This window comes from Eutrigla gurnardus (assembly GCF_963514095.1).
Source record: "Eutrigla gurnardus genome assembly, chromosome: 20".
Classification (NCBI taxonomy): domain Eukaryota; kingdom Metazoa; phylum Chordata; class Actinopteri; order Perciformes; family Triglidae; genus Eutrigla; species Eutrigla gurnardus.
In genome coordinates this window covers 15,087,154-15,102,455 of record NC_139931.1, presented here as the reverse complement: position 1 = coordinate 15,102,455, position 15,302 = coordinate 15,087,154, and the positions used below count along the sequence as shown (strand labels likewise).

Below are 15,302 nucleotides of genomic sequence, written 5' to 3'. Positions count from 1 at the left end.
AGATCTATATTGGAATAAACACCCAGCCAACACCCAAGTTCAGATGAATGTGCTCCCTTTCTTTTCTGTGTCAGTGCCTGTGTTTGTACCATCTCACACAATGAAAGAACACGTACACACCAACCACTGTCATGTGTTGTTTTATTACAAAACAAACATCAAAATGAACACAGAAATTCAGACGATAAAACATATCAATGAAAAGACAAAAAAATAATGATAGCAAAAAAAGCCTACAGCCTGCCGATGGCTGGTTGAGCACTGCTTTTTTACCAATCAGCAAAGACAATCTAAACTGATAAAAAGTAGCCTTACGACTCTTTAAGTTGCTAACTTTACACCTTGGGTTGACCTGGAAGACAGAGTTCATTTCTAATAGCATACATGTGTATTTGCTTGTATTTTAAAAATAGCAAACAGCTTAAATATCAGGCTAATTGTTTACATTTCTGACCCTCGGCTGCTTTTAACAAAATAAAACAATAACAATGACATACCTGTCGGAAAGAAGTATTTATATTACATGACCATTAAATAAGAAAACCAGGGCACAGAAACAGGGATGACAGAAGCGCCTTCTCATGTGAAAGCCGACGCTCACAATTAAAAAGTGAATTGGACTTTAGAGTTCACAAAGACACAACTCCATCATTCCACACGTGATGAAAGATAATAAAATAATTCTTTACATTACATCAAGGCCACTTTGCTTGAGAGCTTTACATCGTAGGTGGACATCGCTTCCAAGAATAACGATTCCTCACTCGCTGTGTTTCCACTTCTATCTTAAAGTGATACACCATCCAACATCTGGAGCATCCGGCACTCGCTGCCTGTAGAAAGGTGGCTTACAAGGTTGGACAGCAGGCACCTTTCTGGATGTTCTGATGCTTTTTTTCTGAGTGTTTGATGATGTTTTGGTTGGAGTATCACTTTAAGGGCTCGCTCTCCCGCTGACAGCTTCACTCTCTTCCACTTTGAGATGTCACAGCTCTTTCTTTGATTCGTGTCTCCTCTCAAGCAGAAGCAAGGACTTCCTGTTCAACCTACTTCTGTTTATCTGCCTATGTACAACCTATATACAATCACATTGTGAGTTTGTATGCTAATTCATTCAGCATGTAATAATATGTATAAGCATCTGTGTGAGTAGGTAGGCATTTTCAAAATATCAGCTCATGATTGGCTGCTCCCCACTATCGTTTATATATTCCAATAAATCCAATCATTTCCCTTGTTTCTTGTTTGAAAGTAGCTGTTTTTTTTGTTTTTTTCCAGTTTCTGCAACAGTGAGTCACATTCCTAAAGTCCTATACCGCTGCATCCTAAAGCCTAAATAAAGCAGCTCAGCAAGGTTTTATTTGAACGACAACACACTCGATTGAAGCATTACTTCAAATTCAGGATAACTGACGTGATGCTTCAGTATGCTAATTTTTGCTCCACAGTACAATGCTGGCATTGTACAGTGTATGAGGTAGATAAGAAGAGACGCTACTCAGCACTGTATGTTTAAAAGTGAGCTGGTCTATCTGTCTGCATCCTACAGCACAGCCGTGCTTCAAAGACCTCGCGTGTCTTTTCTTCAATACTCCTAATTGAATCTTGCAAGTTTAATGAGACATTACAGTTAGTGTAGCACTCGCATCGGCGTGTGCCAAGAATGATTGTTCAGCTCGGTATCCTACGGCTAATCAATGCACTGCCGCATTGCATTAATTTAAACAGCTAGAGGATAATGGTCCCTTTTCCCTGTGGGGCCTATTTAACCTGATTTTCCTTGTTACGTAGCAGTGTTAAAAACGAGGCAGTAAGCCAGCAAGCCAGTACCGTGGTACCGTTAATGACCAGAAGGTGGCATGATTGTGCTGCAACAATGAAACTAAGGGTGTGGGTATCAGCTGTGTGTGTGTGTGTGTGTGTGTGTGTGTGTGTGTGTGTGTGTGTGTGCGTGAGAAAAGTGTTGCAGTTTGAAGAAAAGTCTTTATATCCGCGGCCACAGCTCGATGAGCATGAGGGTGTGAATGAGGGACAGTTATAGAATAACATGTTGTTTGTGGATGAGTCGCCTGGTTATCAAGGTGTTTGTTTTAGCCGTGTGTGTGCGTGTGTGTGTGTGTGTGTGTGTGTGTTCAGGAGGCAGCGATGGTCGTGCCCCCGCTGAGGCGCAGCAGGATCTGCTGACAGTCCTGCAGGGACCGGCGGTCTCCCACCCGCTCCAGGGTGCGCTTGGCCTCGGCCAGCAGGCGGGCTCGATGCCCGGGTGGGGTAAGCAGGGGCATGGGCAGGTGGCGGCAGGCCAGCAGGATGGCGTGAGCCCTCTCCCTCTCGCCTAGTCCGCACTCACCTTCTGACAGCAACGGGGGAGGAGAAGAAAAAAGTTGCAGGTTAACACAGGGTCATGTTGCCCTCTAGGACTTTTGTATTTCGCCAATAATAGCTGAGATTAAGAACGACAACAGGGGAACTAATCCTGAGCCAGCTGTCAAGGTGAACTTCCACCGTGACAAATGATGATGTGTCTGTATCCAAAGCAATATGTCAATGCCCCCCCCTCTTACCGGCTGTGTAGGAGTTGTGTGTCCTGCGTCGGAGGTTGTGCTCCAGCAGCTGGTGTGTCCTTGTGGGACTGGCTCCAGCCATCAGCCTCACTGTGGTCTCATGGAGAAACACCTGCAGGAGAAAGAACACAAGGTGTAAAACATTGCTTGTTTACATCAGGAAACCTTACTCGTGAAGCGCCACACAGCACCATGACGGCACATTTCTCAGTCAGCGGTCTCACAACAGAACCTCATAAAATGATGCGGTTCATGTGGTTCTGAGCGTCTTGAACAAATCAAAGCAGAACAAATGATCACCAACTGCTGTGAAAGCAGTGAGACCCTCCAGCCACAGTAATGACTACCGCAGTACATCTTACAAGTTTGTTGGATGATATAAATTTATAAACTGCAGTGAGATTTCTGCAGCTGGTAAGAGCAGGAGAGAACATGATTTCCAAGACTGATACAGTAAATGCAATTTCATCCAGAACAAGATTAGCAGGTCCCAGCTGATTTCTGGGCTTACTATCAGTGCAGGGCAGTTTCTGTTAACTTGACGTGCCAGCAACATATTGTGTGTATTATCACTCCAAGTATAGAGCTTGTTGCAGCTTTATAAATCTGGAGCGTTGCCCACTTGTCAATGTTATATCATTATAAATAGGAAATGTGTTGTCTTTTGGCTGGAAGCTAGACAGTGAAAGCTAATAACTAATATAATAGCTTGTTATGGGCATTTGTCCATATGTCTGAGATTTATAGAGCTACATGAATTAATCAAAAACATAAATCCACAGGTTCATCTTGCCAAGTTGCCGCAGGAAATACAGTCTTAAGGTCAAAATTAATGAATCCCTGGCAGTTATCTAATCTTCACTGGCTGTTGTTGTCGGTACTTCCACAGAAAAGGATGTTCCACCTATGCTGCTCTTCAAAATGTCCCCGAGACTGCAGGAAAACTACCAGAACGTGGGCGTCAATGTTGTTCCTCACCCTGCGCTTGTTTCTGTCCGCTTTCAACACCTTATGTGATGTATAAAATGTGATGTACACAATTCTGATCTCCACTGACTGGGACCTTCTGCCGATTCCTGAACATATCAAACATATTCATCTGGTCACGTACCTTGTGTTGCGCCTGTCTGTAGCACTGTGCGAGCTTTCTGAGCGCGCTCAGGTCCCTCTGGAAACCAGCTAACTGGGATCCAGGGGCCAGGCCGGGCTCTCCATTACTGCTGCCGCCCCGCTGCCATAAACTGGTCCTCAAGGTCAGCAGAAGGTCACAAATCAGGAGCTCCACCCCCTTGGAAGAGGAAGAGGACAAAGTGCTGTTTAGTGCATTTACATAAGAAATGTGTGGTTTTTTTTTTCATTTGAGAGCAAATACTGCATTACCCCACACCCCGTCAACAACCACCACAAGTGCATCTCACCCAACAATCACAGGTAACAACGTTATTCAGTCGTGTCTAATGTGAAGCGGTGGGGTGTGTAGTGGGTGCGTGCAGATCGGGGAGGCCTCTGTACTGCACTGCAGACACATTGCACTCGGCTTCAGGATCATGCAATGCAACTACAATGCACCACAGCCACCTCCTGCCACCCACACTACGCACACACACACACAGCCCACGTCAGCTTACAGTGTGTATGTGTGCATGATGAACCCCTTGAGATGAAAACATACAGTGGAAGACAGATTTTTGGTTGTTGTATATGGGTGCGTGCAAGATTACATAACAAGCACTGGAACCACAAACCCAGAGCGGATCTTAAGGAGATGATGGTGTTTGAAGTGTTGTGATCACTACCTTGTTCAGCCAGTTCCCGGTCTGGGCGAGGGGCACCGAGATGCTGGAGCGCAGGTAGCTGCTGGCTCTGTCGCAGTGGGACAGGCAGGCTTTGGCCCCGTCTCCCTTCAGAGGGGACAGACTCATCTGAACTGCCTTGCAAAGTAGCAGCACAGCCTTTGGCAGAGGGTGGCTGAATAAGAGAGGCGAGAGAAGGACAGTGAGGATGGTTACCGTGGCTCCTTTAAAACAGAGATGATTCATTTATGTCGGATATTTGGAATCTACGCAGGTTAGAGAAGGTTTACAGATAGACCGACGCAAAGATTACTGCTGGGTTTTTACAGCTGAGAAGATTCCTGTGGTGTTCAGCGATTTCGATTGAACCGAGAGTGAATGATATTTATTCTAGTGGCTTTCGCGTGGCAGCTTGTGTTTTGTCATATCTAGACCTACTGTGTTTAGTTTACTTACTCAAGAGTGTGTAGTGCCCTTGGCATCCGCTCTGCTTCTGCCAACAGTGACCTCACTGCGACATCATCACCCTGCAGCCAATGCACAGCGGCCTTCAGGACCAAAGCCCACCAACGACTCACTGGATCTCCCACTGGCAGGAAGAAGAGAGGGGCATCTTGGTCAAATACAAACAAAAATAGCTCCAGTCTAAAAGCCTGAATGGACTTTTTTTGTGGCGGTGAAAAGCGTTTTCTAGTCAAGCTTTAATTGTCATTGCGTGATAATATGATGATTAAGATCCCCATTGTTTGCCTCTGCTCTGTGACTCCTGTGGGATAAAAAGCTTTGTGTGTGTGATGATCTAAAATGCTTTGTGTGCAGAATGTCTCAGTGTGAAAACAAGAATCGATTCCGGCTGCAGCTAATTAACACCCTCTCAACAGACTGTCACTGTGTTCATATCCAGTCATTTATTACCACCAATCAATGACTGCAAGTGTAATCTGTGATAATCCAATAAAGTTAATCCCAGATGCCAAATTAGTCGTCTGTGTGCAACAAAGAAAATCCATTGCTGTTGACAGTAATAACTGTGATGGCTATCTGGTTAATCTCCCCCCCCCCACACACACACACACAGATCATCCGATGTGATTCATGCTTCTTTGTGATTGGGCAGGGTTGTTACTCATACCTGGCGTGGTGGTGTGATTGGGAGGAGTCGAGAAGGGAGGAGGAGAGGACGGAGAGTCCTCTGTACAGCTGTTCAACAACTGGAGGAACTCCAAGGCGCTGGAAAACTCCCTAAGAGAGAGAGAGACGGATCAGAGAAAAAGACCACATCCAGGGTAAGTCATGAATTCACATGAAACTGTCAGAAACACCGCTGGTACCCTGCCCGCCTTACCCAGAGTCGTTGTTGCGTTTGCCTGCTTCAGAGTCACTCTGTGGCTGGATGAGGGTGTGAACGGCTCTCTCCAGAAGCTTCCTGCAGAAACAGCGGTGCAGCTGAGCGATGGGGTCCGCTGGAGGAAGAGCAAGAGGGAACCACAGTGAAATCACAGCACAGCATTGTTAACTTCTTTAATACCAAATATACAGGACATGAATTGCTCAACAGAAGCAAAGACTCACAATATTCACTCAAGGTTTATATCAATGTTTGAATCAAACAGAGTAATGGTCAAGTCTTCTCCTGTATTTATGTCATACCTGGGTCTCTCTGAGAAGTGTACACCCCGTCGCTGCACTCTGACTTCACAGACCAATCGCAACTCAGGAAGAACTGCCTACCCAACGGGGTGAAGAGCCAGCGGAGGCAGTCGGGGATCGTCTTGGTCTCTGATTGGTTGGCCACACTCTCTGCACAGCTCAACACATAACCCTGGGAGACGGACACAGAAGGAAAGATGCTGATGTGGGACCAGAAGGTAAATATCGTTGAAATAATAATGAGATAACAAACACAGGGTGACCACGGACAGAAGCTGGACAACGTAAGAGCCTTACAGGCAGACAGGAGAGGTGGTGGCCAAGGACGGTGCGCAAGGCTGTTGCTGCAGTGACATAGATCTGGGTGAGCTGGGCAGGGGCCATCTTGCCTTGGGCGCTCTCGCTGAGGTTGACAGCACTCAGAGACACAGACAGAGCCCACAGGCTGCTACGCTGAGGCAGCTTTCCTACACAGCGAGAGAGAGAGAACAGTGTTAAAATCATAATGGCACATCGATGTGAAGGTAATGTGCGATATTGATTTGTTGGAATTAATTTAACATAGTTATGGAGCCATTTATCTAACCCGTGTGTATTTGTCCTGCCTGTGTACTTCATCAGCCCACTTTGTTCTCACCTGTGAGCTGCAGCTGACTCAGCCGGTGGTAAACCAACGCCGCGTCCTTCGCACTAGTCCGAGCCTCCTCCCCCTCATGCTTTCCGCCAACCTGATGAACCAGCCAACCCAGCGGAGTTGGGCGATGCAACACGTAGCGAATCAGATTCCATGACAGCGAGCAGACCAGGTCCAGACTGGTGGAGGGAAGAGCTCTGGTCAAGACTGACAGGCAGGTTTCTAAACTGACCATTGCTGCGGTGTAATCTCCCTGCAGGAGAGAGGAGACAGGAGAAATAGTGAGCTAACCAGCATCCTGTGAAGTTTGAAGTGAATTTGAACGAATGCTAAAAATAAACCCATGCAGGACACTGGCAGGCTTACGCAGCGACGGAATCAAAGCAAACTAAACTGGGCTCTTCAATAAGTGTGAAATCACATACGGTTTCTGCAAGCAAATCCAAAACTGGACCCAACAGTCACACTGTCACATGAAATGTGAATGGTGTGATGTGTTCCTATATTTAGAAATGTTACCTTACTCTTTCTTGAGACGTTTCCTGAACACCAATAACATCTTATGCAAGGGCAAATACATATAAATCACATTCCAAATAGTTTTTTGTTAGCTTTTTTAAGCCTTCATCTGCACTCACCCTGTTGAGATGCAGGTCGGCTTGTTTGCGATGCCTCCAGAACGACACGGACTTAGGCGAGTGAAGGAATGTGACAGGCTCCCACAGATAGAGCACCCTGACACAGCCCCACACCGCTCCCACTCCGCTCAGCACCCACACCATCACCCACGGCAACAGGCACCGCAGCCAGGATGCTGGAGGGCGAGAAGCGATGAAACATGAGGTCAATAAACAATTTAGAAAACATTGCAACTAAGTGTCCTGCTGCGTCTCTAATTCAATCCTGACTGATTAACAGAGAAGTCAGTGCTGCTCACAAAAGTCCTGCGTGTGAGTCGGGAACCAGACAAGCGTTCTTGACGGCCCGTGGCCCGCAGATAGGTTGGGGCTCCCTGAGGCCTCAGAGCCCAACAAAGATGGCAGAGGGTTTAGGGACAGGCAGAAGAAGGTCAGGGCGCAGAGAAGCAGCCGGGAACGATCCATCACTCCAACCGAGGACGGAGAATCTGGCTCAATCTTCATCTGCCATGAGAGAGATACATGTGCACAGTAATCAATACTAATACTTACAATGTCTGCAGAATAATTCACAGTTATGTCAGTTATTAAACGTTGTACCGCATGCTTTAGCAACACTATATTTAATGATGATCACATTGAATCTTAATTTGAGAGATAATGACAGAAAGACTAGGGGAATACACAAACAGAACGTTTTCATCCGTTTATTTCTCCTCTCTTGTAATAATCAAAAGCAGATTTCGACCTAATTGTGCACTGGTGCTTTTACTATGAAGCAAGAAAGAAAAGGCTCCCATTGATTGAATGAACTATTACCATTCTAAAGACTAATGAGTGTTACCTGTTCGTGTTCCAACATGGGGCTTCCTGGGTCCGAGTCCACACAGTAAGGAGAGAACTGTTGAGGGGAACCAGATCCAGAGTCCGAGGCCGGAGGTGACATCATCACTATTTCCTCCTTGAGCTCCACGTCTTCAGACAGAATCACTGGCTCTGAGACAGAGAGGGGGACTCAATGAAGTCTCAAGTTGCTACAGATCACACTCTGCTTACAACATCCAGTAATGTAAACACTTACTGCCCTTCTGGCCCATCTTAAGGGCCAAGTTCTCCTGCCGTAGTTTGTGGTTGACCTGTTGCAGATATTTGATGTAGTCGATTGCCTTCCTCAGCACTCCTGACTTATGCATCTGTGAAGAAAGGGTGAGTGAAATCAGTGGTTTTCTTTACCGATCTCAATAGTCTTCATGTTTCACCGTCCTGGTGGTCTCACCTTGGCATCATTGCCCATGACCAGGTCTCTGAGCTCCACGATCTTGTCGTTGATGGAGGACCGGTACCTCTTCTCGATGATGTTGTGTGTCGTCCTCCTCTCGCCCTCCTTCACCACTCCTCCCGGGCCTATCATTCCTCCCATCATCTGGCCTTGATCCATGCTTGATCTGACTACGTTTGTGCAGTGGGAGGAGCCTGGCTGCAGCTGCTTGATTGGCAGCTTGTCTCCTCCTCCCATCATAACGGGGACGGTGGTCAGGATGTTGCTGCTCATCAGTGTCTGGGGACAGAAATCAGTAGCAGCACGTTAGTTTTCAGTCGGAACAAAACTGTGACCATAATTATCAACCAAATAGTAATATAGAAATATTTGATGCCAGCTGTATACCGGGACTTGCAGAGCTGTGTTCTGGATGGGCGTAGTCAAGGTGGTGATCCCTGTGGGGCTCTGCATGGTAGACAGCACCTGCGTGCCGTCTGGTTTCAATGTGGTGAGAACCAGTGAATCTGTCTTCAGGATCTGAGGCTGCTGGACCAGAACCTGATGGAAAGACACCCTTATGGTCAATGCCAGGTTTTTATGTTTGTTTACAACTAATTTAAAAGATCAAAATATACTCAGATCTGTCTCTGCTTATATTTACACACATCGTGAAACAAAGGAATTAGTGCATGAGCTATCTTTTACACTAATTCAGGTAAGATTTGTTGAAATATTGATCTTTTATTGCCAGATATCAGCTTATTATCATGTCTGTTTTCACGGTTACTCACTTGCTGCATCTGCTGCTGCATAGCGTGGACAGTGGTGGGCGCTGAGATAGTCTGGATGGTCTGACAGGTCGGGGTCAGGACACGCTGGTGCTGAATGGTCATTGGTTGGAGTTGTGGTGACGTCATAATGCTCTGCATCTGTGGTTGGAGGACTGGGAACGGGAGACAAGATGATGGATGACTGAAATCCTTAAGATAAACCATATTGTTAAGTTACCAATATGTAGCCATTATAAGATGGGATAATGTACCGCTTAATTAATTCAATCTGTATTCATCCCAACACCGAGCACTTCATGAAAACTGTTCATACACATCGGAACACCCTCCTATTCCTCTCTGTAGTTACCTTGGAAACCAGCACCTGGGCTCTGGTGGCAGATGACGGGGCTCTGGATGAAACGGGACTGTCCGCCATTGGAGGTGATCATCACAGTTTGGGCCTGGGTCTGTATGGGCAGACCTGTCTGGCTGTTCGTCTGAACCAGGGTGTGGACTGGGAAGCTCTGGGTCTGCATGGGGATCCCCTGGGTGTGTATCTGCATTTAAGTCAAATAAATAAATTCAGTTTCATCTCAACACGCTTTTTCCCCTCAGAGATCATTAACATTTGATGGAACATAAGACAGTCCATGTCTTTATTGATTCACTGTTTAAGGAGAGAGTTATTTCACTCAAAATATATAACTATATCTGTCAGACTGACTCCAGTTTTGCTGAGATGTGCTTTGCTATGTGTAAGGATGCTGAGCTGGATATTATATTCTACAGCCTACCAGTATTCTGAACTGTAACTCCTGTCAGCAGAAGCTTATTTTTAGCATGGATGGCACAATAACAGAAAACCAATCCACACCATCTCCACAACAAACAATGACATCACAGCTGGTGAGACTGGCACCTTGAAGACTACAGCACTAGTCCATCACTGCAGCACTTATAGCCTTTCACAGCCACGAATGCATCCAAAACCTAACCGTGAATACAGCTTTCAATATGCTACGTAAAAGTGCATGGAGCTTATCAAAAATAAAAAGTATGAAGCTGAAAATGTTGATACCTGGATAGTGGGCTGCGCTGTCTGTTGGGGCTGAGGTTGGATGGGCTGGACCAGCTGAGGCCGCGGCTGGAGGAGCGGCGGGCTGCGGGTCACCTGCTGCTGCACCGTGGAGACAGCCGTGGGGGAGGGGGTCTGTGCGGGAGTGAGGGGAGGGGTCAGGGGTACAGATTGGGGAGACTGAGTCTGGGAGGGGCCGAGGGTGACGATGGAGCTCTGGTAGACAGCAGGGGTCGGTGTCTTGGGAGTCTGAGGGGTTTGAATGGCAGGTCGTGGAGCGGTGCTGGCGGCGCCACTCTGCACAGAGGCCGCTGAGGTCATCTGATCCTCAAACAAGTCTGGGAAGTCGCCCACCTGGTTGCTGACAAACTGCAGCATCTCTGAGGAGATGGACAAACAGAATGACATTGTAACAAGCCTGGATATGATTATGGAATCAAAATAACATTTTTGGACATCTCTGCCAATCATTCAATGATATGAACCACGCTACGGCATACGAGGAATATGTCAACATCTTCATGTCAACATTAGTTATATCCCATCACTTGATAACCTTTAAGCTCAGGCCCTAGCTACACCCAACGTTACCAGGAAATAAGAATCTACATATTGTTTCCCAAGTGTCCTTGAGGAAGAACTCTGATTGAAACTTAAGGTAAGGTTGCCCCACTGTAGAGCTGGCTGGGATGTGTGAATGCTGTTTACAGATAAGACTAATATAACCATGGACTGGCCTTGAATTGGCACATGCACACACGGAAAGCAGCTACTGTTTTGGTCATGAACCAATGAGCTTGTAAAGAAAGCAAAAGGCCTTCAGAGAGGTAGCCTTGAAAATGTGCGTAGTAATCTCACTGATGGCCACGAAAGACAATGTCAGCAAGGAAAAAAATAAAAAAGCACTTTGATAAAGAATACGGCAGCACCTTAAAGCTGGATGGCACTAGAATATGATGACGGTGCACTCTGCTCCTGTTGTCACTTTGTTAAACACCACCTTACAGCATTCAATAAATGGTTCCTTACATACAGCAGAGATACAAATTACGTTATTGCCTTGATTTCAATATGATAATACAATAAATAGTACAATTCAATGTGATAATATGCACTCAGTTGGCAGTTATTTAGGCTCACACTGGTAAAACTGCAACAACTCTTCTCCTCCTTGTTTTTATAGTGTTCTTTCTAATATAATAGTCATTGAATAGGTTTGTTAGATTTCAAGGAAACACAAAATATGTTTTTGGTGACTTCTGGTGAAAACTGAATAAATGTGAATATAATTTTTGTTTGTCTACAAGAAAAAGCAACATGGCACCTTTAATATTTCGTCTACGTTCATTCATATTCACTGGGTGGATTTTGCACCAATTATGAATAGATAATGAGCATTTACGTCTGTTTTAATTTAACTTCCACAAAAAAAAAAAATCACAAATAATGACATATACCACAGTATTAAACTATGTTTACTATGAATATTTTGTTTTTTTCATCAGCAATTGGTGTTAACATCTCTTTTCATCGTCTTAGTTACGATGTTTGCCAAAGAGCACAAGCCTGTCCGTCCCCGTGGAAACCATCATGCTGTTCACGGCCGACAGGACTTTGGAACTACAAGATGTGTGACAACTGCATTACAGGGTCCGTATAGTGAAAGCTGCCATAGCTGATCTACATCACGGATAGTGCATATGGGTTCAGCCACCGGGGTCGATGAAGCTTCACTAAACAGAGCAACCTTGAACTTAGTGATACTGTTCAGCAGAGCAAGAGCAGACAAGCCAACAGACCACGACTATCAATTGTTTCAGAGGGACGTTAAATCACCCAGCGGAGCCACTAATGAGACCGTTCACAATATTCTGAATGGGAAACATATAGTACATGTGAAGATTAGCACTAAGAGTCAGAGACACCGGATATAAACAGCCAAGAGATCTTAACAGCCCCGTTTAAATCGAATGATGCTGCAGTGCAAGTAAACAATGATGACCTTGCTTGACATGTAGAAGTTAATTCCAGCCACTACTGTACCCTGCGATCCCATAATGACTGACTGCATTTGTCATTTATTCATTAGACACAAGGAGTGGAACTCTCTCTCTGTAATTAATTACTTCAATAACAATATCATTCATGGTGCAGTGACACATGCTTTCAAATAGCTGAGACTGCAAAACGTATTTAGTCATCTCTGCGACCAGAAACACAACACTAAAGGGCTAGCGTACCAGAACACCAGAACAGATGTATGCAGCTGCAACGCTGAGAGAATAGAGAAGTTAAAGTTCCTCACAAACATTATCTCTGTCAGTAACAGCCGCCAACTTCCTGTCACCTCTGACTGTCTGTCATCACTGGTTGCACGTCAGTATTGTGCATAAAACAATGAAGGTGTTGTCATCTGCACATATAGCTCTTTGTTTTCTGTTGTCATACAATGTCATGACTATAGAAAGAGAATGAGGGTCACAAAATACCAACAGGCAAACCGAGGGTGGTTGGACACAGTTTCCTCGGATGTTACTAATGACTGCGTACGTAACTTCTGTTAGCAACAAGGTCATATACAGTTAACTTTACAACATAAACGATATTCATAATGGCAAAACTACAACAATAAAAGGTGCAGAATGATCCTTTAACAGCCCTGATTGAGTGTAGGCCTCACTTTCAGGTTCACAACGCCATTGAACGTTACTTGCCTGAGCCGTTCTGCTCAGCCAGTCCTCCAAATGTCACATATACATGCGCGCACACAGTATGTAGGCAGACCCATTAGCCCATGCACTTGTACACCTCCATGGGGGGTAGACTGTTGATGACAGACAGGACAAAGAGGCTCTGAGCCCCCAGAGCTCCAGACAAGCTGACACAAAGGGGGACAGTTTCCTAGGGTGCTAGATGCAAAGAAAATCGGTTATATAAGCCGAGCTGCAGTTGCTAAGAGAATAATTGGGAGTGGAAGAATGTTCTCGATTTATATAGGTTCAACTGCATGAGCTCTCACAGGGGCCTCTAAGAACTTACATTCAGTGAAACGCACATCGTTCATCTGAAGAACTACGCAAATTATTTTTGAGATCTTCAGTTCAGAGAGAAATGAGACACATCAGATTTGAAAGAGGCTGGCAGGATTTAAAATACATAAATTAAAAAAGCTAGAATATCATTAGGGACATGGTGCCTACCAGAGTATTTTTTCTGCAATTGGCTGCTCTGCATGATGGGAAATGTATTGATTAGCTGTGGGCCAAACAGGAACTGAGTGAAGAAAAAAACAAAAACCTCACATGTAGGCTCTTTGTTGGAGCTTGCCTGTAAATTCATCAATCAACCCTCAGCTGTCATTTTGCTCTCTGTCTCTGTCCCAGTCTGTACATTCTTGTCTTTTCACACAATGATTAAGTGGGATTACATAACCGTGGCTGGTGGGGGGGGGGGGGGCTGCTCATTCTGTCCCTCTTGAAAAGAGAATCAACACCAGACACTTAGGGCAGGTAGACTTTATGAAATGTTTCATAAAGCCTGTGTGCAGTTAGTCATTATTAATCACTATTTTGTTGAGTTGTGTTATAAAACCCTCAGCTGTTGGTGAACAACAAAACTAGACTAGACTATGTCTTGAAACCCAGCCTCACACCTCAGACACAGACCATCAGTCCGGTCTGGTGACTTGGCATTCAGTAAAATTCCAGCCTGATGGAAATCTGGTGACTCTGCACTGGCCAGCGTTTCACCAAAAGCCCCGTCCTTTCAGTTTGTGCCAAAGGGTGACACTTGTTTTGACAAGAGAGAGAGAGAGAGAGAGAGAGAGAGAGAGAGAGAGAGAGAGAGAGAGACAGAGAGACAGAGAGAGAGAGAGAGAGAGAGAGAGAGAGAGAGAGAGAGAGAGAGAGAGAGACTATTTGCTCATGCCTGTCTACTGAGTGCAGAACCGGATCTTTAGAGAGATGTTGCCCCACAAGCTCGGCTCAGCGATTCTGCAGCATAAGCTTGAAAAGAAAATGTGCTGAATGAAGATTTCCGTCAGTAAATAATTAATATCTAAGTGTTCATCTTATGACGGTGAAAACGCAGTCAAGCTCGCTGAGCGAGTCATGTTCACACATTCATAGTTCCGGATGAATGACACCGCTTACTGATGCCGCCTCCGCTTCATGGAAAACACCAACTTCGCCCAGTTACTTCTCCGTTGATTTAAGCTGTGGCACAGCTTCAAAAAGTCGTACTTTGCGTAATATATTCGTACGTATATTTGCAATGTGTCGGTGATACTTACAGACACATACACGACTCTACACGTCGCTAGAACCACAGGACCTGTAGGCTAATATTTCCACTTTAAACAGCGGCTGTATCGCGAGTACTACTAAAGTTGAACCATGAGCACAAGCCACTCACCGTCGATGTCTCCCAGGGTGAACTCGTCTCCTAACTCCGCTAAAGTCGGGTCCATGTTCTCCATGGTGGAGATGTACTCTCCGCTCTCCATCCTGTCTGTTAGCACCTCTCCTCCCCCGGCTGTCACCGGAGGGGCGCAGGGGGGGAAGAAGCGAGGCCCGCGGGCTGTTCTGTGGCGTTCAGCGACGCCCACGACTCCCTTATCGCCTGGAGGAGATTACTCTGTTCCCGAACGACGACGAGGCAAGGCGAAAGCCTTAAGAAAGGCGGACAACTATGTCGATAAACTAGTTCACACCGATATACGCTTAAGTCGTCGCCATCTTGTTTTACGCTCATTACGTCATTCACAAACAGACTCTGTGGCCCAAAGCGGGCTGTGATTGGTCGAAACCTAGCTGTTGTTGTCATGAGACCAGCCGTCATCGTCCAATGACAAGGTCGCGGTTGCCGTGGTCTGATAGTACGTCAACCATCAGAAGCTCGTGTGTCATTTGAATAAAC

General features: G+C 45.6%; 1 protein-coding gene across 2 annotated transcripts; it reads right to left on the bottom strand.

Annotated features, from left to right (window-relative positions):
* Positions 1-124: 124 nt before the first annotated feature.
* srebf2 (sterol regulatory element binding transcription factor 2) lies at positions 125-15,126 on the bottom strand. Of its 2 annotated transcripts, none has more exons than XM_084037985.1 (20): positions 14,799-15,126; positions 10,389-10,765; positions 9,678-9,867; positions 9,329-9,480; positions 8,943-9,095; positions 8,553-8,834; positions 8,358-8,469; positions 8,121-8,272; positions 7,576-7,780; positions 7,277-7,452; positions 6,642-6,891; positions 6,302-6,471; positions 6,005-6,176; positions 5,700-5,817; positions 5,487-5,596; positions 4,811-4,943; positions 4,358-4,529; positions 3,673-3,849; positions 2,562-2,673; positions 125-2,350 (listed from the first exon to the last, which is right to left on the bottom strand). In XM_084037985.1, exons 1-20 carry the CDS (start codon positions 14,887-14,889, stop codon positions 2,133-2,135), a joined length of 3,522 nt encoding a protein of 1,173 aa, XP_083894111.1. In that variant the 5' UTR covers positions 14,890-15,126; the 3' UTR covers positions 125-2,132. The 2 variants fall into 2 exon arrangements, with proteins under 2 accessions (XP_083894111.1, XP_083894112.1); XM_084037986.1 differs by having other exon boundaries at positions 125-2,347.
* Between the last annotated feature and the right edge of the window lie 176 nt (positions 15,127-15,302).